A 25,511-nucleotide genomic window follows, 5' to 3' on the forward strand; every position below is an offset into this window, starting at 1 on the left:
CGAGCTGTTCAGTATGATTATGTCAGAGTATGCATCATCTGCAGCCAGCTCAGTTTTAATCATTAAACAATGTTTTCTCACTGCCCTGCTCCCATCTCTCCCTCTGATGTGTTTTTTTGTCCAACTCGTCAGGGTTTCACTCTTGGTTTCTCTAGGCTTTTAGACACTTATAATATATATTTTGTTGTCAACTAATTGTCAACTGAGTGCTGTTATTTATTTTTTATTCATTTTAATGCATGTACCACTTTATACTGCATTATACAAAAAAACATATTTGAGTTCGGAATTACATATTTTTAAATTAACACACTTGAACCTGATCATATGCTGTTTGCCAGGTAAACTACTAACAAGCAAAAATACAACTGAGACACATATATGCGTGGCTATGTTGTTCATAGTTAATGTTTCAAAACCTCTACCGTTGTAGCAATACTACACATGCTGAACGATTCAATGCAATGCCTAACTACTACGAGTACTGTTGTTTTAAGCGAACTCAACTCTGTGCACAAATTGGTGCGTGACGCTAGTGACGACGACAAACCAGCAAACAGAATGACGTTTTGCGCATGCCTGCTGAAATCAGGTACCTTCGGAGCTGCCGAGGTAAAAGCCAAAAGAAGAACGCCCGGAATAAATAACCCAAAAGAAAGTAGCGGTGAAAACGGAATTTTGAAAGGTAAAAGCAAATGTATTACTGTGAATTAGCCGGGCATATAAGTGGGCGGAGAGGGAATCCGGAAGACAAGTGTTCGTGCTATTGGTATAATTGATGTTACCTACTGTGAGTATTTTGAAACGAGGTTGTGCCTAGTGTATTCAAACCAAGTAGGCAAGAACTAGTATTGTCTTAAAACGTGAGCGCTTAATTATTTTGTATTTGTTAATTCTTTTAAATGCGACCACTGGTTTTGCTTGATACCCAGGCATACCCCATGATCATGCAAACTAGCTAGAAAGCTAGCTAGAGCATGTTAATGATACGTGGTGGGAAGCTAGCAGGATGGGTGGTTTATGGTTTGACAAACTGATCGATTATTGGCTACCTAATCCAAGATATAGGCTGCTGTTTTCCGGTGATAGGATTCATAATCGTAATTAATTTTGTTGCAATATCTTATCAGCAAGCCAGCAAGTTACCCTTCTGTGTGACTACACTACCTTGTTTTTCTCCAGTGTAGTGCTGCGAAAATCTGTGCAATCTTACCGAAATAACCTGCGTGAAATGTTTTGTTTTTTCCAGTCAACCCTAGTAAAATCTCTCCTTTGAAAATTGTTACGTGTGTCTAGCTAGCTGTCTCACTGAAGTAGCCTAAAAAGCTTCTGTAGTAATTGTAGTTGTTTTGACATGATAAAATGGAACAAAACACATCTTATCAATGTGGGTGTGACTGATTGGAACTGCTACATTAAAATGATGTCTGATGTCTGGTGACAGACCAATTCCAGAAACATAATTGTCGTACTGTTTCTGTGTGTGAGTGAGAGAGGGAGAGAGAGGGGGGAAAGATGACATGTGAGTGTGTGTGTCTTTCTCTGTCTCTCTCTGTCTCTCTCTGTCTCTCTCTCTCTATCTCTCTCTGCATGTGTGTGCATGTATGTATGTGAGTGAGGACATGTGTGCTTGTGTGGTTACAGTATGTATCCTTAGTGTTGTGCGTTTTGTTCTCTTGTCAGACCTGGCCCCAGGGAGAGCCACAGAGAAGACAGAGTTGCTGTCCCCACAAACCACCAGCGCTGACTTTTACCCAGGGGACCTTGCAGCTTCCGCTCCTGGGCGTCTGTCCCTCTCATCTGCTCTTTTCCTTCAAGGGAGTTGAAAGTGGTTTCATTCTGGAATAGGCCTACTGTTTTATTCCCTTAAAGTGCATTGGGAACAGCCAAGCATTAAAGAGTAGAGGAGACAACTGGAGAGTGAAAAATGGAGGAACTGGAAAGTAGCAATGCACATTTTTGTTGTATGTAGTCCCCCACTACCCCAGTTGTCTGCATATTTGTCATAGGCATTAGATGTACACAGCTAGGAAATTTACACAGTGTTCAGTGTCACAGGTTCTACTGATTGCCATAGAACATTCAATTTATATATTTTTTTTTTGCTTTCCATTTTTAATAAACCTGGGGTAAATGAGGTGAAGGAGGGATTCAAAAACTGGCAAACCCCTCCCCTTGCTCCCTCCTCCCCTTCATGGTTGCTGTGGCGATAGGGTGGGAGAGTGATGGGGAGTGCTCCGGGTGCTGGTAAGGGGAGGGGGGGAGGGGGGGGGCTCCAGGGGCTGGGGTGCATGCCATGGAAATTAAGCAAGCAGAAGGGCACAGGGCTCGAGGGTGGTGGTGGGGCGGAGTCGGGATCAAATCCACGCCTCTCTCCACCCCTGCCCCCTCCCATCTACCACGAGAAGCAGCGGCGGGAGCTTTGCGCTCTACACGCGCTCAATAACGTCTTCCAGGATGGAGCAGCTTTCAGCCGGGACACGCTGCAGGACATCTTCCAGAGGTGAGGGCTGAGGTGCGGGTTGGTCAGTGGCGTAGGTTTCGTTTGAACATTGGGGGGGGGACACATTAAGCTGGGGGTCTGGGGGTCCTCCCCCAGGAAATTTTGAGCGTCAGACACTTCATTTCCTGCATTCTGGTGAATTTTTATGCACCAATTTGTGCCTTTTCTGCATCAATTTATGGTGGAAATGCTTCTTTCATGTTTTTATTGGGGGGGACAAATGCACATGTTCTAAATATTGAGGGGGACGTATCCCCTGCGTCCCCCCCCCCGAAATCTACGCCTATGGGTTTGGTCCATACGGGACGCCACTCCTGTGCTTGCTGACATTAAGTGTCTTAATTTATAAATAACCCTAAACGTAAATCTCACCCTCTTCTTCGCCTCATTCGCATAGGCTCTCTCCCAACACGTTGGTAACGCCCCACAAGAAGAGCATGCTGGGAAACGGCAACTACGACGTCAATGTCATCATGGCCGCCCTTCAGACTCGTGGATTTGAGGCCGTGTGGTGGGACAAGAGGAGGTAGAGCCTCAGTGCTGTTCCAGCTAGCGCGCAGTTGACGCTCGTACTTTGCTTGGTGGTGTTTGTGCGTTATGTCGTATGATGTTGCCCAGTCATTTTTATTCATTTATTTTTTTTTTTTTTGCTTATTTGCACATCATATGCCCTTATTCAGTGCAGCTTACACAGGTTACAGTATCATTTTTTAAATGATCTGTCCTCATATAGGGCATGATCTTATTTGCTTTTTAGTTTGCACTTTGCTCAAGGGTAACAATGACAGTGCCCCATTTGATGGTTTGTGCCTGTAACCACTGACTTAGAATACCTACTTCTGTAAATGCTGTTCTACGCTGACGCCCAGTCCTCATATACCACAAAAACCATCTGTAACCTCAGCTGGTGTGTCCGGTCAGTCAGCGTCTTTACTGTTCTCCCTCAGGGACGTGTCCAGCATTGCCTTGCCCAACGTGACCGGCTTCATCCTCAACGTGCCCGCGAATCTGTGCTGGGGGCCCCTGCGCCTCCCCCTCAAGCGCCAGCACTGGATCGGAGTGCGCGAGGTGGGCGGGGTCTACTACAACCTGGACTCCAAACTGCGCTGCCCCCATGCCATCGGCCCTCCCGAGGAGCTCAGGTACTTCGCCCAGCACAGTTTGACTTGCCCTTAAATGCAGTGGCACGTCTGCACCACAGCAGCATTTGGGAGAACAAGCCATTTTTTGTTTGTTTGTTTTACTTCCTCACTGTACGTTTTCCTCTTTGGGTCCAACAAAAGAGAACATTTTGTTCAGTTTCCTCAGAAATCTTGGGTGCTTTCCATTTTGTGCGAGTAGCATTCTCCCGATGTTTCTGCCAGCTTAGCTGCTGCGCTACGCACAGTGCCAGAGTTGGCTGCTACTTCTTTTTTGCAGTTGATACAGAATGAAAATGGACTTTGTCATGATTGCCTACGTATTGTAGTGGCTCATCTTGTTCCAACATCAGACCCCAGGGCAGTTTTGTTTTCCTCTTAACCAGAGCTCATTGATTGGTGTTCTCATTGCGGTGATGACATAAAACCAGTTGTGTAATCGAATGCGCCAGTTGTGTTCATTTTGAATCGATACAATTGACAATTAATTTCACCTGCCATCACATGTTTACAGTCCCTCCCCCTTCCTTTCTTTTATTTGTCACGTGACAGGAAGTTCTTGCGACACCAGCTGCGAGGAAAGAACTGTGAGCTGCTATTGGTGGTGCCGGCCGAGGTTGAAATTCAGCAGACCTGGAGGTCTGACGCCTCTTGAATATTCCGGCTTGGTTTTCAGAGAGACCCTCGTCCTATTCAACAGGTTTGGAGGGTAAAATCTTGAACAGGTGGGGGTGACTCAACCAGTCAAGGAGCCACTTAGACCAGACCTGGTTTTGTTTCATCCTCTCAACTGCTGGGCAGCCTTCTGACAGCCGAGACTGAAGAACTGGACACCCACACATATCTATGGACATCGGCTGTGGTATTTCAAATCGTGGCACTTTAAAAATATATATACATATATTTTCTATATTTTTCAATGTTACATTGGAGTATTTTTCTCACAGTTCATGGTTTTTAAAGGGGGGGGTCAGCACTTCTGTGCTTATGCCTGTCCTCTTCCTCATTACAGACAGTTTTTAAACAGATGTTATATCGGTCCATCTTTTTCATCTTTACATTTGCATGCACGTCTCAATTTCATCTCATGGACCTTATTTTCTCTCTTTCTGCTCCATTATAACAACAATTAAAATCTGCCACCGACCTCAAATTCCTGTCACTGATGTCTCGGCTTCGCCAATGGCTGACTGCCTGTCCTTGACGTGGCCAACCTTAACAGCACAGTGTAAACACAGTTTACTGTCTGTGAGTACATATCACTCCAGTAGGATGTGGTTATTCATAAACACTGTGCAATGCATAGATTGGCACAGTTCATGCGCTATTACACAGTACCTTAAAGAAATGCCAATCTGTCGAAGTCCACTTTTGTCTGACATAGGTGCTGTGGTCTGGGAGATGTAAGCGCCCAGCCTATTGTGCATCTGACTAAGTGATGGTAGATGAGTAAAGTGAAAATGGTGGTGATCAGACATTTTGTACTGAGGATGTTGACATAATTTTGCTGGAGGTGCCTTGGAAGTGAAAATAGAGGTAAGAAAGTACGTATGCAAGGTTTCATTAAAATCAAATTTTCTCAAAATTTCTTTTATACTGACACCGTGTGAACTTGGGTGTCCTGGGTTGAGAAGATTTTTAGGAGGCAGCCTCAGGAGCAGATTGCTACTGGAAATATGAATTATTGAAATATAGAGGAAATATTTTGAAAAATTAAGAGGAAGTCTGAGAGAATGTTTAAAAGGTGAACATGGCCATTTGTGCTTAATACAGTGATTTCAGATATTTATAATGGTGGGTTATAGTTACAGCAAAATGGGATTTTTGTTGTTTCATGACCTTAAAAATTGTGTGAGAGAGCCATAACATATCTACAGTGAATTGTATATTTGCTTGTATTTACTGTATCAAAAGAGCTGGCTCAAAAGTCCTCTCTAAAAATACTTTCAGTGCATTGTAAAGTTAAAAATGAAACGAGTGTGACACAACATGTGTTTGCTAGGACAATCTCACCTGCTCTCTCCAGCCTCTTCTTCACATCCTTGGTTTTGACTTCCTCCTCTTCTATTTTAAGGGGAGTTGGGTATAGTTAAATGTCATTTTTTTCCACAATAATAAAATTGATATACTTTATGTAAATATTTTCTTAGGTGTGGCATGGATTTGTGTGACTGTGTGTGTGAGTTGATACACTTGGGTCTCTTACGATGTACACGAGATGTGGTATAGACTGTTTAACGCGTACCCTTAAGTGTTGGTGTGCACTCACTACTTGTATCTTTTCTTAACATGTCGTCATTGAGTAAAGACTGACGAATTGCTCCAATCGTTTGTTGGGGAGATGTGATAAAAGCTAAATGAGTGACAGCGGAAGCTACGAGTGACATTGCTCTGCCATAAGTCTTTGAACCCAACCTTGATTTTCTGAACTTTGTACTCCCGTTAGTGTGCGCGATCCTGTGTGCGTTTCTCGACTTAAGGCAAGCGCGCTTCGTGGACGCGCTTTCAGCCGTACGGGGACGCGCTAAGCAGTGCAGATGTGTCGCAGATTTGAAAACTCACTGTACAGAAGGAGAGGGCAAATATCAGGAAATGAATCGGTAAAAAAAACATTTGAAACAGAAACAAACCAACGGTTCTGCGAGGAGGGGAGTAGTTGGGGTGGAGTGTTGCGTTTCTGAAACGTGTCAGCCTGGATTTTCAATTTATAACTACTTTGTGAAGGAACAGGACTATCCAGGCAAACGGCGAACATTAACATTGAACGTGACGTGTGTGTACAGAGCACGGCACAACAGTGATGGAACTGTCAGCTATAGGCGAACAAGTGTTTGCCGTGGAATCGATAATCAAGAAGAGAGTTAGAAAGGTAAGGGATAAGTGTGTGTGTTGGATGACGACATATACCGCGTTTGTAATTACTAAATTTCAAGACGTCCGTAGAGCCTTACATGTTTGGCTCAGTATTACTTAACAAAATTATACGCTCTGTGCAAAACATCGAAGTGCACAAGCTATTACGTGGTAGATGGGCATATGTTTTAACAGAGCCGCTTAAGTGATTCACAAAACGCTCCTGAACCGCTACTTTTATCTGCTGGTATAAACATAGCCTACAGAAGGGGGCGGGGGCGTGGGGAGTGCCTCTTTAACTTAATGTGTAAGTGTATTGCTGTTGTGCTGCGTAGCGTCCTGCATGCATGTTGTGAAGCGTGATTCAGGGTTCGTAAACGCGCTCCGGTATGGTCCTTGCGTCTACAGGACAGATTACTGTAGTAGTGGACGAATTTATATGGAGCTACGCAGTTTATTTATAAACGTCTTGAGAAGGAAATAATCTGACAGTGAAGCCAATTGTGCTAACTCTGGCTTCGTAAAGATAAACGGCGCTCGCATATGTTTATTCATCAACAATGTTGTTGTTGTACTGGTATAAATATTTATTTTAAATTATGTAATGTTAGTTTTAACGCATATAAATAATCGCAGCTGTCCACGCATTAATACATTCTATTTTATCATATTGTGCAGATTTGTTGATGTAATCTTTGTGATGAATATTTTTAATTGAATATTGATATTGATATTTTCGTTCTGTATGCTAGGATGTTTCAGTGTGTCCGTCATCTTAGATGTAAACAACCAGGTCGAAGAACGCACGCGGCCATCAGTACTTGTTCCGCTTTGGAGAGAACAGCACAGTGGCGCACGTTGCGCAACACTGTTGTATTTACTTATGTTATCATGGCCCCACCCCCTGTAGCGTAGCAAAATATTCTAGAACGTTTTGTGAGGCTGGAGGGGGTGGTCCAAGACGGGCTTTCTTTGTCACTAGTGCACTCATGTGCGGTTACGTCACCACAATAAGAGCTGTCACTGCCCACGACCCTTTAAAAGTTGACGTCATTGGCAACGTTCAGTACATCAATTGAAAACTTTCTCTTTTTTCCATCAAGTCACGTTTTGTTATTTTCAGTAACAATGTGACAATAATCTCCCTCTCTCTTTCTCAGGGGAATGTGGAATACTTACTGAAGTGGAAAGGATGGCCTCCTAAGTAAGCATATATTGAAACTCTGATTATTGTGTAGAAGAGGATGGGGGCACTGCAAGCAGATCCGTTCTGGAAAATGTGAAGTGACGTTGCAGCTGTGTGACGTAACTCATACCTAGAGATATCATCCCTGCAGTATTATTAAGGAGCACTATACTGCTCTATATACAAATTGAATTTAGTACTAATATTCACTCACTCACTCACTCACTCACTCTCTCTCTGTCCCTCACGCGCACACACACACACACACACACACACAAAGAAGCTAAAGTCCATTCAGAAAGCTGTTTTTTCCCCCCCTTAGTAGTCAAATACAGCAGACAAGCCCAAAGTAAGCCATAGACTCTTGATATCCCCAACATTTGAGCCACGTTCCCCCTGGGTTGGGTTTGTCCCACCTTATCCCAGCAGTCTCCAGCCGGTTAGTCCATGAACGCGGGCGGCGGGCCACATAGGTCACCATACAGGAGCTGTGTGAGAAGGGCCCGATTTCTGCAGAGCCCATTACCATTGCTGTGTGTGTAAATAGAGCAGCCCCAAATCCATACCTAACACTAGCTTTCAGGGGCAGAGCTGAGTCTAACCCAGCATTATGTGCCTATGTTTGTGTAGGCCAGGCGGCACTGTGTCCTTGCCTCATCTACTCTGGGTTCAGAAGTTTGTTTAAGGTGCACCAAGCCCATCAGTGATAACTCCAATCAAATATATGTACAGTGTAGTGGGGCCAGAAGACCTCTGCTTTTCAATACCGACTGAATTTGACTCTGCGACTTTGACGGCAAACTGGTTCCCCAAACGTCATTCCGACACCTGTCCTGGGATTTTCCAAAAAAGGACAAAACTGTCTGAAGCCCCTGACATAAAACAGAACGTCCTTTACCAAAAATAGCAACTGAACCATCCTTTGCCAAATGTGCTGCCACTGTCCTGCTTAAATTCAAACACCACCACGAGAGGTACTTGTCACTCACTCTCAAACTATTTTCCTAGTAGCAAGTTCACCGTTTATCTCCGATGAAGGGACTGCTCCCTGCTACATCACTGGACATACATACCCTGCCAAAACAAAGAATATACTCTACTCACTGTACAGAAGGAGAGGGAAAATATTAGGACTTTAATCGGTAAAAAAAAGAAACATTGGAAACAGGAAAAAAACCCAACACTTCTGTAAGGAGGGGAGTAGCTGGTGTGGGGTGTTGTTTCTTTAAATGTGTCTGCCTGGATTTTCAATTTATTTTAAGTACTTTGGGAAGGAACACCAACAGTGATTGAACTGTCAGCTATAAGCGAACAAAACAAAGACTATACTTTTTTTTCTCTCTCCGCACCAGCAGGCCAGCACCTGAAGTATGTGCATTCCATATGTGCATCATGTGTTGTGATTTCCGACAGGTACAGCACATGGGAACCAGAGGAGCACATTCTGGACCCTCGGCTAGTTCTGGCCTATGAGGAGAAGTAAGTAAAACTTTTAAGATTCTAATTTGGGCATTTGGGCAGATTGAGTATTCCAAATAAAAATTTTAAAAAAGGGGGAAAAAATGTTAAAATTCCAAATAGCATCTTTACAGTCGGTCTTCACCGCTGACTCTCTCATTTTTTGCCACGCCAGAGAGCAGAAGGACAGGGCGATTAGCTACCGGAAGAGAGGGCCCAAACCTAAGAGGCTCCTCCTGCAGGTACGGTCCGCACTTCTCACCGTGTTTCTGTCTGCCTTTGGGACTGTCCAGTCAGCCGTGAAGCACAGTAAATGGTAAATGGACTGCATTTATATAGCGCTTTTATCCAAAGCGCTTTACAATTGATGCCTCTCATTCGCCAGAGCAGTTAGGGGTTAGGGGTTAGGTGTCTTGCTCAAGGACACTTCGACATGCCCAGGGCGGGGTTTGAACCGGCAACCCTCCGACTGCCAGACAATCGGTCTTGCCTCCTGAGCTATGTCGCCCCTCTGTAAACAAACACTTCTGTTAAAACTTTCCCCCATGATTGTTAAAGCCATGCTTCAGTCTCATCCGAGTAGTCAGAGTACTGACTGCGACAGGCCATCGTCTCCCCCCCTGTCTTCCTGCAGAACATCTACACCATGGACCTCCGCAGTGCCCACAAGGCCTCGGAGAAGCCGCCCGCTCGCCTGCGCCTCTCCCTCACCCGCTCGCTGGACGCTGGGCCGGGGTCCTGCGGGGAGCACTCCCGGGCGAGGGGAGGGGGGCTGTACCGACGGCTGGCTCGGCGCAAGAACAAGCAGAGGGCGTCCCGATTCCTGCGCCTCGCCCCTCCTCCCCGACCCCCTACACCCACACTGGACCCCCCGGATGAGGACTGGGGTGGGAGGGAGGAGGAGGAGGAGGAGGAGGAAGTGGAGGTGGAGGAGGAAGAGGAGGGCAGACAGGATGCAGAGAGAGTTCCAGACTTGCACAGAGACACTCAGTCTGGTAAATGCTTAATTGTTGGTCAGACAGCATGTGAGCAGCAGTTGACCTCTTGGCCCAGTTCTCTTTGGCCAGCTGTTCTGTGATGCTTCCTCTTTGGCGCTGATGTAATGTACTGCAATTGCATCACTTCACAAAAGTGTCCAGGGGCATGTGGTGCTTTGATATCACTAGAATTTGCCTGATCAGTCAGTCAAGACACACAAGGATCTAATCAGAAACTTCAACTAAGCTCTGTCCCTGTCTGTCCCTCCTCTCTCACCCTCCCTCCCTCTCTCTCTCTTCCTCCCTCCCTCCTTTCCTCTCTCTCTCTCTCCCTTCCGAGTCTCTTTCTCTCTTTCTCCCTCCCTCTCTTTCTCTCCCTCCTGGGTCTCTCTCTCTCTCTTTCTCTCTCCCTCCCTCCTTCCTTCCTTCTCTCTCTCTCTCCCTCCCCCAGGCTCAAGCAGAGCGGAGGATTGGAGCCCCTCGGAGGAGCCTGAGGACGTGACTGTGACCGCGAGGTCAGAGAGCTGGAGCCCCGTGATTGGCCCGGGGGAGGTGACCGTGACCGACGTCACCATCAACTCGCTGACAGTGACTTTCAGGGAGGCCTTGGCGGCCAGAGGGTTTTTTCGCGGCTGGGGTCTGGAGTCCTGATGAAGAGAGAGAGAGGGGGAGATGGGAGGGACCCCGGAGAGAGGGGAAGAGGGAGATTGAGAAGGCGGGCTTGCTTGGTCTTACCCTCTCATGTGGTCTTACATACCTCCTGATTTCTTCAGAGCTGTCAATCAGTAGACCCCTCCCCCCTCTCTTTTGGTTCATACGTCATATACGACAAACCTGTCTTCTCCATCTCTCTCTCTCTCATCTTTTTGACATCCTCTTCCTCTCCTGACTTCCACCCGTTCAATGCATGCTTGATACAGCATGTACACCCGTACTTGGCATTCTGGTGTACAATCACAGTTGAACATGTTATCTTTACCCTGGCAGCGCTAAAATGCCCTTCTGCTGTGTGTTTACACTGGGATTCAAATTCATGGCGAGCTGTAGGATGTAGCCAGCCTAAGAGCTTCAAACATTACTGCTTGAAAACAAATCAAAACATAGATAGCAAAATCACAAGGACTGATGAAGGCAGCCATTTTTGATGGCTTTTATTTTGCAGAGCACATCATTTTAATTCTGCTGAGGACATTAAATCCAAACAGCGATGTCTAAACTCCAACTAATGCACAAGAAGAAAGTGCTTATTTTAGAGCGTTGTCAAACAGTTTTAAATCAAATTTATTCAGCAGTGATCTTGTCAGACTTTTCAAAACCCAGTTAGGCATGATAGATACTGTATCATACTGTATTTATCTCAAGGTGTTAGTGTGCAGCTCCATGACAACAGGCTCAGTGTATTTATTGATTTATTTATTTTATTTATTTCTTGTGTTATGGCCGTTACTGGTTCAGCTCCAATGGCACATGCAGGCTTCGCCCATCCAGAGGTGAGCAGACGCAGGATCAGTGGGGATGTGCCTTTCAGACCCTGTTTTCAGTTCAGTGCACTGATGGCTTAGAGGAATGGACAAACACCCATTGTACAGCTAATGAACCGTTTCAAATGTTATTTCTCTCTTTAACAAGTTAAAAAGAACAAGTTATGAAATTGTATGTTGGATGTTGGATGCACCGTGCGGAGGCCTTGGCGTAGATGCAAATCACGATACATACCACCCATGAACACACGCATGCACACAGGCACACACGCATACACACACACAAGCATGCATGCACACACATAAGCACACACACACGTACTCAAACATGCACACACACAAGCACACACGGAGGCACGCACGCACGCACACACATACATATATACACATAAGCACGCATGCACACACACACACACATACACATATACACAAGCACGCATGCACACATGCACACGCACACACAAACATGCACACACAAACATACACACACACGTGCACGCACACACAAACATACACACAGAAGCGCACACACACGCACGCACATGCGCACGCACATACATATATATATACACTTGTGTACTCGAATGTTTTAATCCTAACTGAAGTAATTGGTGGAGTACTTCCTAAATATTTGTAAATGACCTTTTTGTGTACAGTTGTGACCATAAGAGTTCTTTGAAGTGTATATCCAAAACTTGAATGAGGAAGGGAGATCAAATATTTTTGGGGAAATTGGCTGATTAATTTCTGCACAAATGCCCATCCCAATTGGAATTTGTTGATCAGAGTAGCGTTGTAAACATTTTCATTCATAACTTCCCTTTTTGTTTGCAGTTTATGTCCAGGCTAATTGATACATTATTTTTGCACCGTTTCTAATTCTATATAATCATAAAACATGGGTTTTGCCATGTTGTTTTTGAAGGAAAAAAAGAAAAGATTTCAATATTAGTTCATTACGTTACGATCTAATATGATTCTGTCCTCAGTTTACCAGCACCACCACCACCCCCCCCCCCCCCCCAAAAAAAAGAAAAAAGAACTGAAATAACTGCCCCTGGTCTTCCCACCCCTCTGTTAGATTTTTGGAGGGGTGAAACGGGCATCAAACTCGACCAACTTTGGGGTAAAAATGAAGGCAGAGACAAAGCATGAAAGGAAGGAGACCACGGTTTGGCTCCGTAGTCTGTTTACACTTTATAAAGGGAAAGAGAAAAACATGGTGGCATATGGTGTCATTTATTTTTTAAACAGAAAGACGTCTGCCGTTATTTTTGTATTATTGACTGAATGTAATTATTTATTTTGCAAGAAAACTTTGTGTAACGGTAAGATTTTATTTATCTTTTTTTAAATTTTTTTTTAAAACTGTGACAGCACCTGTGCTGTTGTGGTGAGTAGATGTGAATAGATTAGCATACAGTACATGGTTGCTTTTGCTGCATTTTGTTCACTGTTGAGTAAAAATGCGAACTGCACTTTACAAATGAAAGATTAATTATTGCAAAGCTCCTTTTACATTTTTCTGTCTTTGTATAAGTAAGCATACCTATATCATTTTTTATTGTACTTAAAATAAATAGGTGGCAAATATTTTATATACTTTAGTGGTTTGTATTTTTTTTTTTTTTACATGTTTCAAGGGGGCTGGAGCCTATCCCAGCATGCATTGGGCGAGAGGCAGAAATACACCCTGGACAGGAGGACACCCATCGTAGGGGCTAAACACCATTCACTCACACACTTACACCTACGGGCAATTTAGACTCTCTAATTGGTCTAACCTCATGTCTTTCGACCGTGGGAGGCGACTGGGGCGCCCCGAGGAAACCCTTGGAAATGTGAGGAGTCTGAACAGTGTGAGGTGCCAGCGCTACCCACTGCACCACCATGCCGCTTGCACAGAGAAATCTTAGTGTAGAAATGTGCATATTTACCTGTCACTTGCTAAAAAATTTTGCTTGACACTTTTAAATGCCACTTTAACACATTCACGTTTTTTACTGTTCAAGGGTAACTTGGTCTCAGTCAAATGATAGCTACACACTGATGTAGAATGAACGTGATTTTAAATTAAATGACATGCAAATGAGGCACTCGTTTCGGTCAATTAAAATTCCCCCATGAAGTAGAACACGGAAAAATGTATAAAAAAAATAATAAAAATGAAAAAAGAAAGAAAATTAGCTTGTATATATGGCAATACCAAAAAAATAAAATGTAATCTTTTTAAGTTAGAGCACAAGGTAATTCACAAAAGAGCCAGCAGAGGTCATGTTGCTATACATTAGGGCTGCCCAATCCTGTTCCTGGAGCTCTTCAATCCTGCAGGTTTTTACTCCAACCCTAGAAAAGCACACCTTGTTCAACAGCTGGAGATCTCCTGGAGCTGTTTCTTAGTAGAATCAGGTGTGCTAAATTAGGACTGAAAGGAAAACCTACAGGACGGTGGATCTCCGGGGACAGGATTGGGCAGCCCCTGCTTTACATCAGAGGATGAAGGCAAAATTGCATTTCAGAGAGGATAATGAAACCCTGCTCATCTATCCAGCCAGTTCCATCTCTATGGTGAGGCCAGCTACAGAAGCACAGGTCATCACCTAATAGACCTCCGCCTGCACCTTATGCCTCAATTTCGCAAAATGTTCAAGCCAAATGGTCTCGATGCTTTCTTTCAAAAGGCTGTAACGTTTCACCGACACAAAAATGTCCAAACATATGACCCTAGTCAGAAATAACTGGCGGAAACGGGCCGCTGACGTCGCACCCCTGAGCAGAGAGCACTGCTTCAGCTGCAATTGCCTGGGCAGAAACATGCCTCTGTATAAATAGATTAAATGTGAAACTTCCCTCACGTCCGTTTCCGTGGTTCAAGGCCTCTGACAAGCAAATAAACCACTGATTTGGGCCCAGAGCCAATGGTGTCTCCAGCCTGGCTGGTTTGAACCCGAGCTTGGAGGACAAGCCGTCTGCCAACACAGGGGCCTAAATTCAATCAACATCCGTCCTTAGCTTTGACTGTCTGTTGAAAGCAAATGATTATAATTTCTAGTCATTCATTTCCTCATTTTAGCGAGTTCAGCAAACCTCAACTCAACTCACCAAAGAGTTTGCGCAGAAAAACTGTAACACTTGCAGGTTCCTGTGTCAAAGTTAAATGTGCGGTATGCAAGTTTGTTTTAGAACACTTTTGTTCATATTTGGTTAAATTTCCTTCACATCCCAACAGATATCTGTAAAAGCTCTAAAATAAATAAATAAATAAATAAATAAATAAATAAAAACCGGGTTTCTCTGACTGCCCCAGGTTCTGAAGACAGCCACTCCAAATTTTACGGCGCCTTAACCAATCAGGACAGCTCTCTGCAAGGCTTCGCTACCTGCCGGTCAGTCCTGTTGCAGGTTCACAGTGCTGCCAGAGCAGGCAGAGTGGGGCTGCACAGGTAAGGGCAGAGACACTACAGAGATAGGACTAAAGCTAGACCTCCAATCAACATAAAACTCGGGTATTACACCTTGTCATCTTACGTTCAAAACCTTCAAAACTATATTTTGACATCACGACGTACAGCTAATGAACGTAAAAAACATTTGAGTGAACACATACTGCGCCATTAAGGAGAAATGTTAATTGGACTTAGGTCAAGGTCTATGGAACCACACCGATCCTGTTCTAGGGTGCCACCAGGGATTTTGAGACCAATGAAAAAAATCTCACATTACATTACAGCCATTTAGCAGACGCTCTTATCCAGAGCGACTTACACAACTTTTTACATAGCATTTTACATTGTATCCATTTATACAGCTGGATATATACTGAAGCATAGCAGGTTAAGTACCTTTGCTCAAGGGTACAACGGCAGTGTCCTTAGCCGGGAATCGAACCTGCGACCTTTCGGTTACAAGCCCAGTTCCTTACCCACTGTGCTACACTGGCCCCATCACCCCAGAAAACCCCAAGTTCAAATATTTTTTGAGGGCCCCGGCCAGTCAGGACACCTGGAATCCTCCCAACTTCCTCCCAGCTGTGACGAGCACGTTTTGTTGTGCAGAGATTTTTGAATCCAGGGATACTCTAATTTGGCCCTCGAGGCCAACAGTACTGCTGGTCATTCTTCCCCTCTAATCAGGACTGACCCTGGGACACCGGGTCAGTTAATACCGTTGATTGGCCAAAGGTTTAACTGATCGATTAACCATCGGGTGGAAAAGAAAAACGGGCAGTACCATCGCTCTTGAAGGGCACCCAAATTCACCATCCTGAATGTTCCCAACCGTGTGGATGGTTGCTATTATTGGATGGGTTGAAGTAAGTTGATAATAATGATAAATCACTCTTTAAACCCTGATAATAATGGGGGGAAGGGGAAAAGAGAAAAACAGACAAAAGGAAATCTAAACTAGCAGGTAGAGGGTCCAGCCCCCTCATCCAAGGTGACTGTGACATCATCACTCAGCAGTCATGTGATCGAAGCAAGTAAAATAAACACTCCACAAACAGCTTGTGTATTTTTCCAATGGTACAAACATACTTTAATATACAATTAAATAATTGGCAAAAAAACTGACCACCAAAATAATTATAATAAAAAAAAATAATCGAAAACAGCAAAAGTTCATTTTTTTTCTTTTTCTTTTTTTTTGCTTCCTTTCAGCAAGCACCAAAATATGTCAACAAGACAAGTGGCCGAAGTTTCCTTTTGAAACAAAACAAAGAATTTTTTTTTCCTCCGTCCAAGTCCATTTCTCTGCGAGGAAAAAAATAATAATAAAGTTGTGTGGCTGTGATCTGTACAGCGATTGGGCGTGTATTTATATATGCATGTATACCAACTGGATCATCAGAATGGTGTGATCTCTCAGAGCTCCCTTGCGGGACATGTACGAACTCAGTGTCATTTTGCATCACATTTACATCTTCAGTACAAAAAAAAAGTATTAATTCCTGTAGGTTCAAGTTTTCCTTTTCAAAAAATAAAATTAAATAATATATCTATATATAAAAAGGAGTTTACGTTTTTTTTCTTTTTTCTTTACAAAATAAGTCTCAAGCCATATTGCCACTGTTTACATTGTGTGGTACCTTCCTCTATGCCGCCCCTAAAGGAAAATAGTGTGAACGCATTTGTGATTGTGTGTGTTTCGTGTTTTTAAGCGAACCCCTCCTCATACATATTTGGGGGGGGGGGGGGGGCACAGGACACTGTGTGTGTGTGTGTGTGTGTGTTTGAGTGTGTGTTTGAGTGTGGGTGAGTGTTGCTTTACAGCATCGCAGTGTCATTATTTGAATAACCTTAATATTTTAAATATCATACAAAAGGCGCATTGGTGCTGGTCAACTACAGCCCACCCCACCCCCCACCCCCTACCCCCTTCCAAAATTCTAAAGCTTTAAACATTTGATGTGGAATTCTGTCTCTTCAAATTATGTCTGTAATTCCAAAGAAACTAAGTTGTTGGGAAAATTATAGCAATACAATAAAAGAAAAAAAATCCCTGTCCTTCTGCGTCTGTCGGTCTGAATGTTTGTACATCTTTTTTTAGATTTCAATTTTATTACAAAAGCAGTATTTGAGTCCACAGTTTTTTTTGTTTTGTTTTGTTTGTACAATAAAAAATATTAAATTAAAATCCCAAAGTTCTAAGCGCGTAGGAACTGAGAAGAGGGGACAGCAAGTTACTTCATAGGCGAGGTGGGGGTGGGGGAAGAGGGGCAGTTTCTCACGGTCTGATAAAACATGGGGGGGGGGGGGGGGCAATTGGCAATTTCCTCGTAGCCCCCACTCCTCTTCATTTCATCAGTAGAGTTCATCATTTATTCGCAGGTTTCTCCAGTACAATCCCACTTTATAAATCCCCCTGGTACACTTCAAATGGTGCCAGTCCCACCCACTACAGCTCCACCACATAATACAGAACCCCACCACCCACTCCCCAAATTCAGCAGATAGTCCAACGTTACATGTGTGTCAGATACAAGGAGTGCACATTCACAGGACGGGGGTGAGAGGGGAGGGGGGGGGGCTCAGAGTTGGCGCTTCTGAAAAGGCCAGCGGTACACTTCCAACACTGCACAGGGTCACGCGAAGCCCCCGCCCCCGGAAAAACTCTACAACCCCCTCTCCATTTTAACAGTCATTAACAAAAATAGACTCTTTGTGAATTTTAGCAGTCTCATTTTAGCAGTATATTCGCCAACCGTCCCAAAAAAACAAAAAAAAAACTACTACAAATAAAAACAAAAGCAAGGCCAAACTTTAAAGAAAGATATGATGCAATGTCTGTAGCGAGACAAATTATTAATTACAATAATATATCCACTTCACTCTGCAAGACGGATACAATCATGACTGGTTTATGAAGAGAAACGTACAATAAAAAAAAGACCACTGTGTTAATTCACTTTGCTCTTTAATTTTCTTTTTTTGCTGCTTTTAAAATCTTAAAAATATTTATTAAAGGCAAACACCTCCCAAAAATATCCGCTGTCATTCTCTGAAGGAGAGAAATCCCCTCTTGCTTTGTACACAATTGGCAAAATATATATATATAATTTTATATATATATAAACAACAATAACTTATCATTCATTTACTCTTCCATTCACTGATTTGTGGCTGTATTGTAGAGTCTCCCATAGGAAGTTCAGGTTTTTATTTATACTGAAAAAATATTAAATAATAATAATAAAAAAAATCCTAAAACCAGCTCCCCAGCGCAGCACAGAGCGCACTGTTAATGCTACATGATGTTGAGGGTACTGTGATTAAGGTTCGCCGTCAGGTCCTGGTTACCCCCCGCCAGCATGTCGCCCCCCCCGGGCGCGTGCAGGCCCCCCATCCCGCCCAGCTGGGACAGCATGGCGCTCTGCTCGGCGCCGAAGGCGGAGGAGGGGTCCATGGGGTTGGGCTGCTGCTGCTGCTGCTGCTGGGCCGGGGGGCCGGCCATGCCGGGGTGGTGCGGGGGGGCCAGGTGGCCCGGGTGCGGGGAGCCGGTCTGAGTCTGGGGGGAGATGTGGTGCGGGGAGGGGCTGGAGTGGGGCGGCTGGGACTGGGGCCGCGGGGAGGGCTGGGGGGAGGAGCGCACCTGGCCTCCGAGGGAGGAGGGCAGCGACTGCGCCCCCTGCAGGTGGGGGGACTGGGACATCTGCTGCTGCTGCTGCTGCTGCTGGGGGCTCATGGGGCTGTTGCCCAGCTGGGCGGGGGAGCCGGCACCACCGGCGGCGGCGGCGGCGGCGGCGGCAGCTGCGCGGTGCTGCTGCTGCAGCAGGAGCCTCTGGTGCAGGGCCTGCTGGAGCATGGCCTGGGAAGACTGGGGCCCCTGCGGGGGGGGCGGAGCCTGCTGCTGCTGCTGCTGCTGTGGGGGAGGGGGCCCTCCGTCAGCCCCCTGCAGCCCCGCCATGGCGTTCTGCTGCTGCTGCTGCTGCTGCTGCATCTGCAGGTGGTGCTGATGCTGCTGGAGTCTCTGCTGCAGCGCCGCGGCAACCTGCTGCTGGGACACGCCCCCCGGGTAGCCCTGCTGTGGGCCCTGCTGCGGCCCTCCAGGCTGGGGCTGCCCCAGGTAGTTCTGCTGCTGCTGCTGCTGCTGCTGCTGCTGCTGCTGCTGGAACTGGGCGTGGTTGCTCATTTTCTGCTGCTGCTGCTGCTGGAGGTGCCTCCTCATGAACATCTCTCTCAACTGGGGGCTCATGTTGGCCATGGGAGAGCCCTGGGCCTGCATGGTGCCCGGCTGCTGCTGCTGCTGCTGCAAACTCCCAGCCAGCAGGGGGCGCTGTTGGAGCTGCTGCTGCTGCTGTTGTAGCTGCTGCTGCTGCTGTTGTTGCTGCTGCTGCTGCTGTACTTGCTGCTGTTGAAGTTGTTGCTGCTGCTGTTGTTGCAGTTGCTGCTGTTGTTGCAGTTGCTGCTGCTGTTGCAGTTGTTGCTGCTGTTGGAGCTGCTGCTGCTGTTGGAGCTGCTGCTGCTGTTGCTGTTGTTGCAGTTGCTGCTGTTGGAGCTGCTGCTGCTGCTGTTGGAGTTGCTGCTGCTGCTGCTGCTGTTGTGGTGTCATCGGGGACATCCCCGCCCCCTGGCTCACGTGCACGCCCGCCGGGGCGGCTCCGGGGCTGGCTCCCGCCGGCTGGCCGTCCATGCCCACGGCGGCGCCGCCCTGGTAGCGGGCGGCGCGCTGCTTGATGAAGGCGGCCATGAGCTGCGGGTTGGAGCGCAGGATGTTGAGCACCTGCTGCTGCTGCATGGGCGAGCTGGGCGAGCGCAGCGTGCGCAGGAGCTCCTGCAGGCCGGGCTGCGGCAGGTTCCCCCCGCCCGCAGCCCCCATGAGCCCCGCCACCCCGCGGCCCTGCCCCTGCTGCTGCTGCTGCTGCTGCTGCTGCGGGGACGCCATCCCCGGATGACCCATCTGGCCCATCATGCCCGGCGGCCTCTGCTGAGGCTGCATGTTGGGGCCGCCCCACTGCTGCTGGGCCTGGGGGGGCGGGAGCGGGGCGCCCCCCTGCTGCTGGGCCTGGAGCTGCGCCTGCGGGTTCACCTGCTGCTCCATGTGCGCCCGGGCAGCCTGCGCCTGGGGGGGCATCCCCATGCCCATCTGGGCCGGGGGCTGGTGCAGGGGGTGCGGGGGCATCTTTCGGGCGGCCTGGGCGGCCTGCCACTGCAGGGCCATGTGCCGCTGGCTCTCCGCCTCCCGCTGGATCTTCATGGCGATCTCCACGGCGGCCGGGGGCGGGCCCGTGGGCGGGCCTCCGGGCTGCTGCTGGGCCGCTGGGGGCTGGCCGGGGAGGGGCTGCTGCTGCTGCTGGGGCGGGGTGGCGGGGCCCAGGCCCGGCTTCCCCTGGGACGGGGCGTGGTGGGGGGATGAGCCGGGCGGGCGGGGCGCGTAGGGGGGCAGGCTGTTGGGGTGCGGGCCGGGGGGAGGCAGGGGCTGCTGCGGGAGCTGGCCCATCATCTGCTGCTGCGGCTGCTGCTGCTGCTGCGGCGAGCTCATCATCCCGCCCCCAGGCATGGGCTGCAGGTGGGGCTGCGGAGGGGGGAGGGGCTGGGGCCCGGCCTGGGTGGGCGTCTGGGGCGTGGGCGGCTGCGTGCCGCAGGACGTGGGCGTGCTGGGGCCCGTGGCGCCGTTGTTTCCCGGCGACGGCAGCCCCCCTCCTCCTCCTCCTCCTCCTTTCCCCACCCCTCCTCCGCCCGCCGCAGGCTGCTGGCCCCTCTGCTGCATGCTGGCCATGCGGCGGCGCAGCATCTGCGCCTGCTGCAGCCGGTGCTGCAGCTGCTGCTGGCGCAGCTTGTGCTTGATGTTGAGGCAGAAGGGCACGGGGCACTTGTTCTCCTGGCAGTGCTTGGCGTGGTAGCAGCAGAGCGCGATCAGCTGCTTGCAGATGGGGCAGCCGCCGTTGGTCTTGCGCTTGCAGGCCTTGGTGTGCTGCACCACGCGCTTCATCTTCTGGCAGGAGGCCAGCGAGCAGTTGGCGTTGCGGCACTGGCAGGCGTGCACCAGCGACTGGATGCAGCGCTGGATGCTGAGGCGGCGGGAGTCGCCGGGGCTCTGCACCGAGGCGGCCGCCTGGCTGCTGCTCTCGTCGTCCAGGCCCAGGCCCAGCTTGTCCATCTTGTGCTCGTGGCCCTTAGTGTTGTAGCAGGTGATGCACAGGTCGTAGTCCTGAGAGGGGAGAGGGGAGAGGAGGGGAGGGGAGGGGAGGGGCGTTAGCATTACCGCGGCAACCCGATTACTCGCGCTCACGTCCCAGGGACCCCGCGACTCGCTGCCGCTGGGGGATCCTACGCCCACCTGCTGCCGAATTCAAGCACTCCAGCCCTTTCGTGACTCAGCGCCCCTACGCTGGAGGACCCATTGAAACGGCTGGCGGCGTAGGGAGGGCTGCCAGCCATCAATGAGGCCCATTAAAACCGCGCTGGTTTCAGTGCGCTCAGGTCAGCTTTTCCCACGCCACCCCAGAGCCTCGTTACTCTGAGCGCAATGTGGCTGCTGATCCAGGACCAGCGCATTCAATTCATCACAAATTTCAGATCAGAGGATTGGAAACTCGAGCCCTTAAAAAAGAATACTTCTGACTGAACTTCTTGACTCTTTTTCTAAGTCAGGGACTGGGAAACCCTGTAGAGATCAGCCTGACCGTGCTCTCCCACCGTCACCCCTATCTGACCAGCGTGACATCGCACCTTCTGCCCTGTCCTTCCTTCCAAAAAAAAAAAAGGAGCACTCATATGGCACCGGTGGGGTACCCACCGGCCCAAACTGCAACACACATTCGGGAGCTTCACTTCGGTCCGACAAACCTGCGCTAGCCAGCGTTACACTCGCTCCGTCTACTCATACGACAAACATATTATAAACAAATTATAAAAACAGCTTCGGTAATAAAACGCGCTCTTCGACGCTGTCGTTTGCTCTTCATTTTAAGCGGGGCGTCGGCTGCGCGTAGCGGTGCCGGTTTTAAACGCGTCGCCGTGGCGACGGCGCCCTGCCCATTTTTAAACGCGTCGCCGTGGCGACGGCGCCCCGCCCCGCCCCGCCCCGCCCCCCCGCTCACCTCGCAGACGGTGCAGTGGAAGCGCGTCTCCACGTGGTGCTTGCACTCGTTGCAGGTGTAGACGAAGCGGTCCTGGCTCTGGTTGTGCAGCTCCACCAGCATGCACATGGAGCTCCACTTGGCCCGCCGCTGCGTGGAGAACTCCAGGTGCTTGTCCCGCGCCAGCGTGAGGAAGGCGTCCCGCCCGTCCATCAGGTCGCACGCCACCAGGGGGTCCGGGTCCAGGATGGGCGGCAGGGAGTTGGCGGTGGGGCCCGCGATCAGACGGATGACGAAGAACACCTTTAGAGCGGGAGAAAGGGGGCGGGGGGGTCTAAGGGTCAGTCTCAGGAAAGGCCACTGCAGCGCTTTCAACTGAGCAACCCAATAAACATCAACTGCAAGGGCTTATGTTAGCGGCTAGGTGCTCGAACGTTGCCATTTCTGCAATCAAATGAGTGTGTGTGTGTGTGTGTGTGTGTGTGTACATGCGTGTGTGCGCGCGTGTGTGTATGCATGTGAATGTGTGTGTGTATGCCTGTGTGTACATGCGTGTGTGCGTGTGTGCGTGTGTGTGTGCGTGTGTACATGCGTGTGCGTGAGTGTATGTGTGTGTGCGTGCGTGCGTGCGTGTGTACATGCGTGCGTGCGTGTGTGTGTGTGTGCGTGTGTGTGTGTGTGTGTGTGTGTGTACGCATGTGAATGAGTGCGTGTGTGTGTGTGCGCGTGTGTGTGTACGCATGTGAATGTGTGTGTGTATGCCTGTGTGTACATGCGTGTGTGTGTATAAACGACGGGCCCACCTCTTTGTGCTTCTCCATGGTGGCGTAGAGCTTCTGGGAGAGGTCGTTGGAGACGTTGGGCATGCCCGGCTTCTTCTTGTTGGCTCGGCTCAGGCTGCTCTTGTTCTTGCTGGTCTTCTTGCTGTTCTTCTTCTTGGCGTTCTTGCTGTCCCCTTTAACGGCCTGGGGAGAGATCAGATTAGAATATCAGCCTGGCCGCCCGCGATCCCGCCAGCACGAAGGGGCGGAGGCGTCCTCCGTCATCTCCGTCATCCCCGTCACTCACATCCACGCTCTCGCAGGAGGTGCTGTTCTCCTCCCTCTTCCTCTCCTCCTCCTCCTGCTCCAGCTCCTTGATGCTCTCCTCCAGCACGTTGGGCCAGAAGTCTCCCTCGAAGTAGGGCAGCTCCTTGGCGCTGGTCAGCCGGTCCTCGGTCGCCTGCTTAAAGATGTCCTGAGGACAGCAGAGAGGCGGGTCAGCGAACCAATCACAGCCCGGCGCGGCCGCGCCCCAAGGACACCGCTTCAGACCGAGACGGGTCACTCTCACTCAAACTTTTACTAAACGCTTAGACAGCCTTACAGCATACACCAACGCCACAGACGGATAAGAAACTCATTCACCATAAATACCAGGCTGCATGAAATAAACATTCACACTTAATGAACTTTAAAGGTATAGATTTTTCCAACGATTGCACTAAACCCAATATGCTAGTCCCACACATGCACATGAAGAGCATCAGGGTGATGTTTTGTATGTGTGTTGTATGTGTTGTATATGTTTTGTATGTGTGTTGTATGTGTTGTATATGTTTTGTATGTGTGTTGTATGTGTTGTATATGTTTTGTATGTGTGTTGTATGTGTTGTATATGTTTTGTATGTGTGTTGTATGTGTTGTATATGTTTTGTATGTGTGTTGTTTGTGTTGTATATGTTTTGTATGCTGGGCCCGGCACCTTGTAGTCGTGCACGATGCGCTCAGACACGGCCTTGTCCAGCATCTTCTTGTACCACTCCTGCAGGCGCTTGGGTTTGGGGATCTTCTGGTCGGCCGGGTGACAGTGGAAGATGTAGTCGTCCCCCTCGCTGGGGGGGCAGGCCCAGATGTGCCCCGTGGTGAACCTGCGGGGGGGGGGGGGGGGACACGTTACTAACGTCCCGCGACAGGGCCGGCGCGGCGGGTCGCCCGACCGCACGGCAGAGGCGCTGACGGGACGTCCCGTCAGGAGCGGGCGCGGGCGGGGCCTCTCCTCACCCCAGCCTCCTGACGTACTCCAGGTACCCGATGAGGATCTCGTGGTAGACGCCGGTCCTCAGGGAGCGCGGCTGGAAGAAGTGAACGCTGTCCAGGTAGGAGATGTACACCCGCCTGGAGGAGACACACACAGAGCTCAACGCCGAACACACACCACACGGCTGCCCTCCCATTAAAGAGCCTCTCAAACCCCCGAATTTACATCAATATAACAGACACAGTGCTGTGAGGACGGGCGGCAGGGAGGTCAGGTAGCGGGGAAGTGAAGGTTGTGTGTAAGGTCACGTCCGGGTCAGAGATGCCAGCGGTTTTTCTGACCTCTGGTTGGGCGGTGGGCAGTCCGAGCCGTACTCCTGCACGTGCATGCCGAAGAAGCAGACGTCGGCGCCATCGATGTCCTCAAACGCAAACAGAGCCTTCGTCCTGTAAGGGAAGGACTCCGCCATCTCGCCGCTGTCCACAAACCTGCGGAGAGCACACAGGAGAGAGCCAGTGAGCCAGCAAGCAGGGAAATGCATAGCACTATCCAGCCCTTACCTCCTCTGCACAATGACATTCATCCATTTAGGCACCTTGACTGCCTTCAGAGCTTCATTTCACGCAAACACCACTCTCTGCGTGATCTCCACTGTGACATCACTCAATCTTCAGTCTCCAACACGTCAGTCTGTCCTCCACTGACACCTCTCCCTCTGCTCTGACATCACTCCTCATTCCACTCACTGTGACATCACTCCCAATTGCACTCTCTGTGACATCACTCCCCATTCCACACACTGTGACATCACTCCCCATTCCACACACTGTGACATCACTCCCCATTCCACACACTGTGACATCACTGGCCCCTCCACTCGTGCCCATTCCCAGAGACTCACCGGGCCTTCATGCCAGGCTTGACCTCCACCACCTTGTCGGAGACGTGGACCACGCGGACGGTGACGTCGCCCGACTCCGGGTGGCTCTGCCGCCGCAGGTAGTCGTTGACCCGCCCCTCCAGGAAGCTGCCCAGCTTGGTCTGGGGCAGCCCTGAGAGGAAAAGCACAGGTGAGCGTGAGGGTGAGAGTGCGATGGAGCTCTGACGGCAGACGACGTCAACACATATCACATTTCACCCCTGAGAGAGAGTGGGGGAAATGTTAGGACTGTGGGGGAAAACGGGCAGGGCGAAGGCCTCCAAAGCAGAGAAGCTTGAATTATTAATTGCTTTAGTCCACTTACATGGAAATATATCTCGGAAAAATGACAAGAGATTTTACAGGAAACGATATTCAGAAGCGACAGGACATCAAGTGAACTGCAGGGAACCACAAGATCAGGCATACACAGGGATTATTAAGGGGGTATTGAGGC

The 25,511-nt window shown here is 48.9% G+C and overlaps 3 protein-coding genes across 6 annotated transcripts in view; 2 read left to right on the plus strand and 1 right to left on the minus strand.

The window, feature by feature from the left end:
• The first annotated feature begins 543 nt into the window (after positions 1-543).
• On the plus strand, positions 544-5,781 carry josd1 (Josephin domain containing 1). 2 transcript variants are annotated; one of them, XM_035406612.1, is made up of 5 exons: positions 544-685; positions 1,684-2,503; positions 2,901-3,029; positions 3,451-3,645; positions 4,195-5,781. In XM_035406612.1, the coding sequence occupies exons 2-5, from the start codon at positions 2,226-2,228 to the stop codon at positions 4,295-4,297; spliced, it is 705 nt and encodes a 234-aa protein (XP_035262503.1). In that variant the 5' UTR covers positions 544-685; positions 1,684-2,225; the 3' UTR covers positions 4,298-5,781. The 2 variants fall into 2 exon arrangements, with proteins under 2 accessions (XP_035262503.1, XP_035262504.1); XM_035406613.1 differs by having other exon boundaries at positions 545-790.
• A 120-nt stretch (positions 5,782-5,901) lies between these two features.
• cbx7b (chromobox homolog 7b) lies at positions 5,902-11,191 on the plus strand. The gene is made up of 6 exons (XM_035406611.1): positions 5,902-6,511; positions 7,656-7,699; positions 9,095-9,160; positions 9,315-9,381; positions 9,774-10,134; positions 10,568-11,191. The coding sequence occupies exons 1-6, from the start codon at positions 6,443-6,445 to the stop codon at positions 10,765-10,767; spliced, it is 807 nt and encodes a 268-aa protein (XP_035262502.1). The 5' UTR covers positions 5,902-6,442; the 3' UTR covers positions 10,768-11,191.
• Positions 11,192-17,674: 6,483 nt separating this feature from the next.
• The window catches only part of ep300a (E1A binding protein p300 a), a 48,985-nt gene continuing 41,148 nt past the window's right edge, over positions 17,675-25,511 (minus strand). For all 3 annotated transcript variants that reach the window (XM_035404637.1, XM_035404636.1, XM_035404635.1), the window contains exons 24-32: positions 25,037-25,187; positions 24,477-24,623; positions 24,159-24,272; positions 23,860-24,025; positions 23,185-23,352; positions 22,920-23,081; positions 22,138-22,419; positions 19,023-21,245; positions 17,675-18,770 (exon numbers count right to left, since the gene is read on the minus strand). In XM_035404637.1, coding sequence (XP_035260528.1) covers positions 18,342-18,770; positions 19,023-21,245; positions 22,138-22,419; positions 22,920-23,081; positions 23,185-23,352; positions 23,860-24,025; positions 24,159-24,272; positions 24,477-24,623; positions 25,037-25,187 — 3,842 coding nt within the window. In that variant the 3' untranslated portion in view covers positions 17,675-18,341. The remainder of the gene's footprint in view (positions 18,771-19,022; positions 21,246-22,137; positions 22,420-22,919; positions 23,082-23,184; positions 23,353-23,859; positions 24,026-24,158; positions 24,273-24,476; positions 24,624-25,036; positions 25,188-25,511) is intronic.

Source organism: Anguilla anguilla, chromosome 2 (assembly GCF_013347855.1).
Source record: "Anguilla anguilla isolate fAngAng1 chromosome 2, fAngAng1.pri, whole genome shotgun sequence".
Lineage (NCBI taxonomy): Eukaryota > Metazoa > Chordata > Actinopteri > Anguilliformes > Anguillidae > Anguilla > Anguilla anguilla.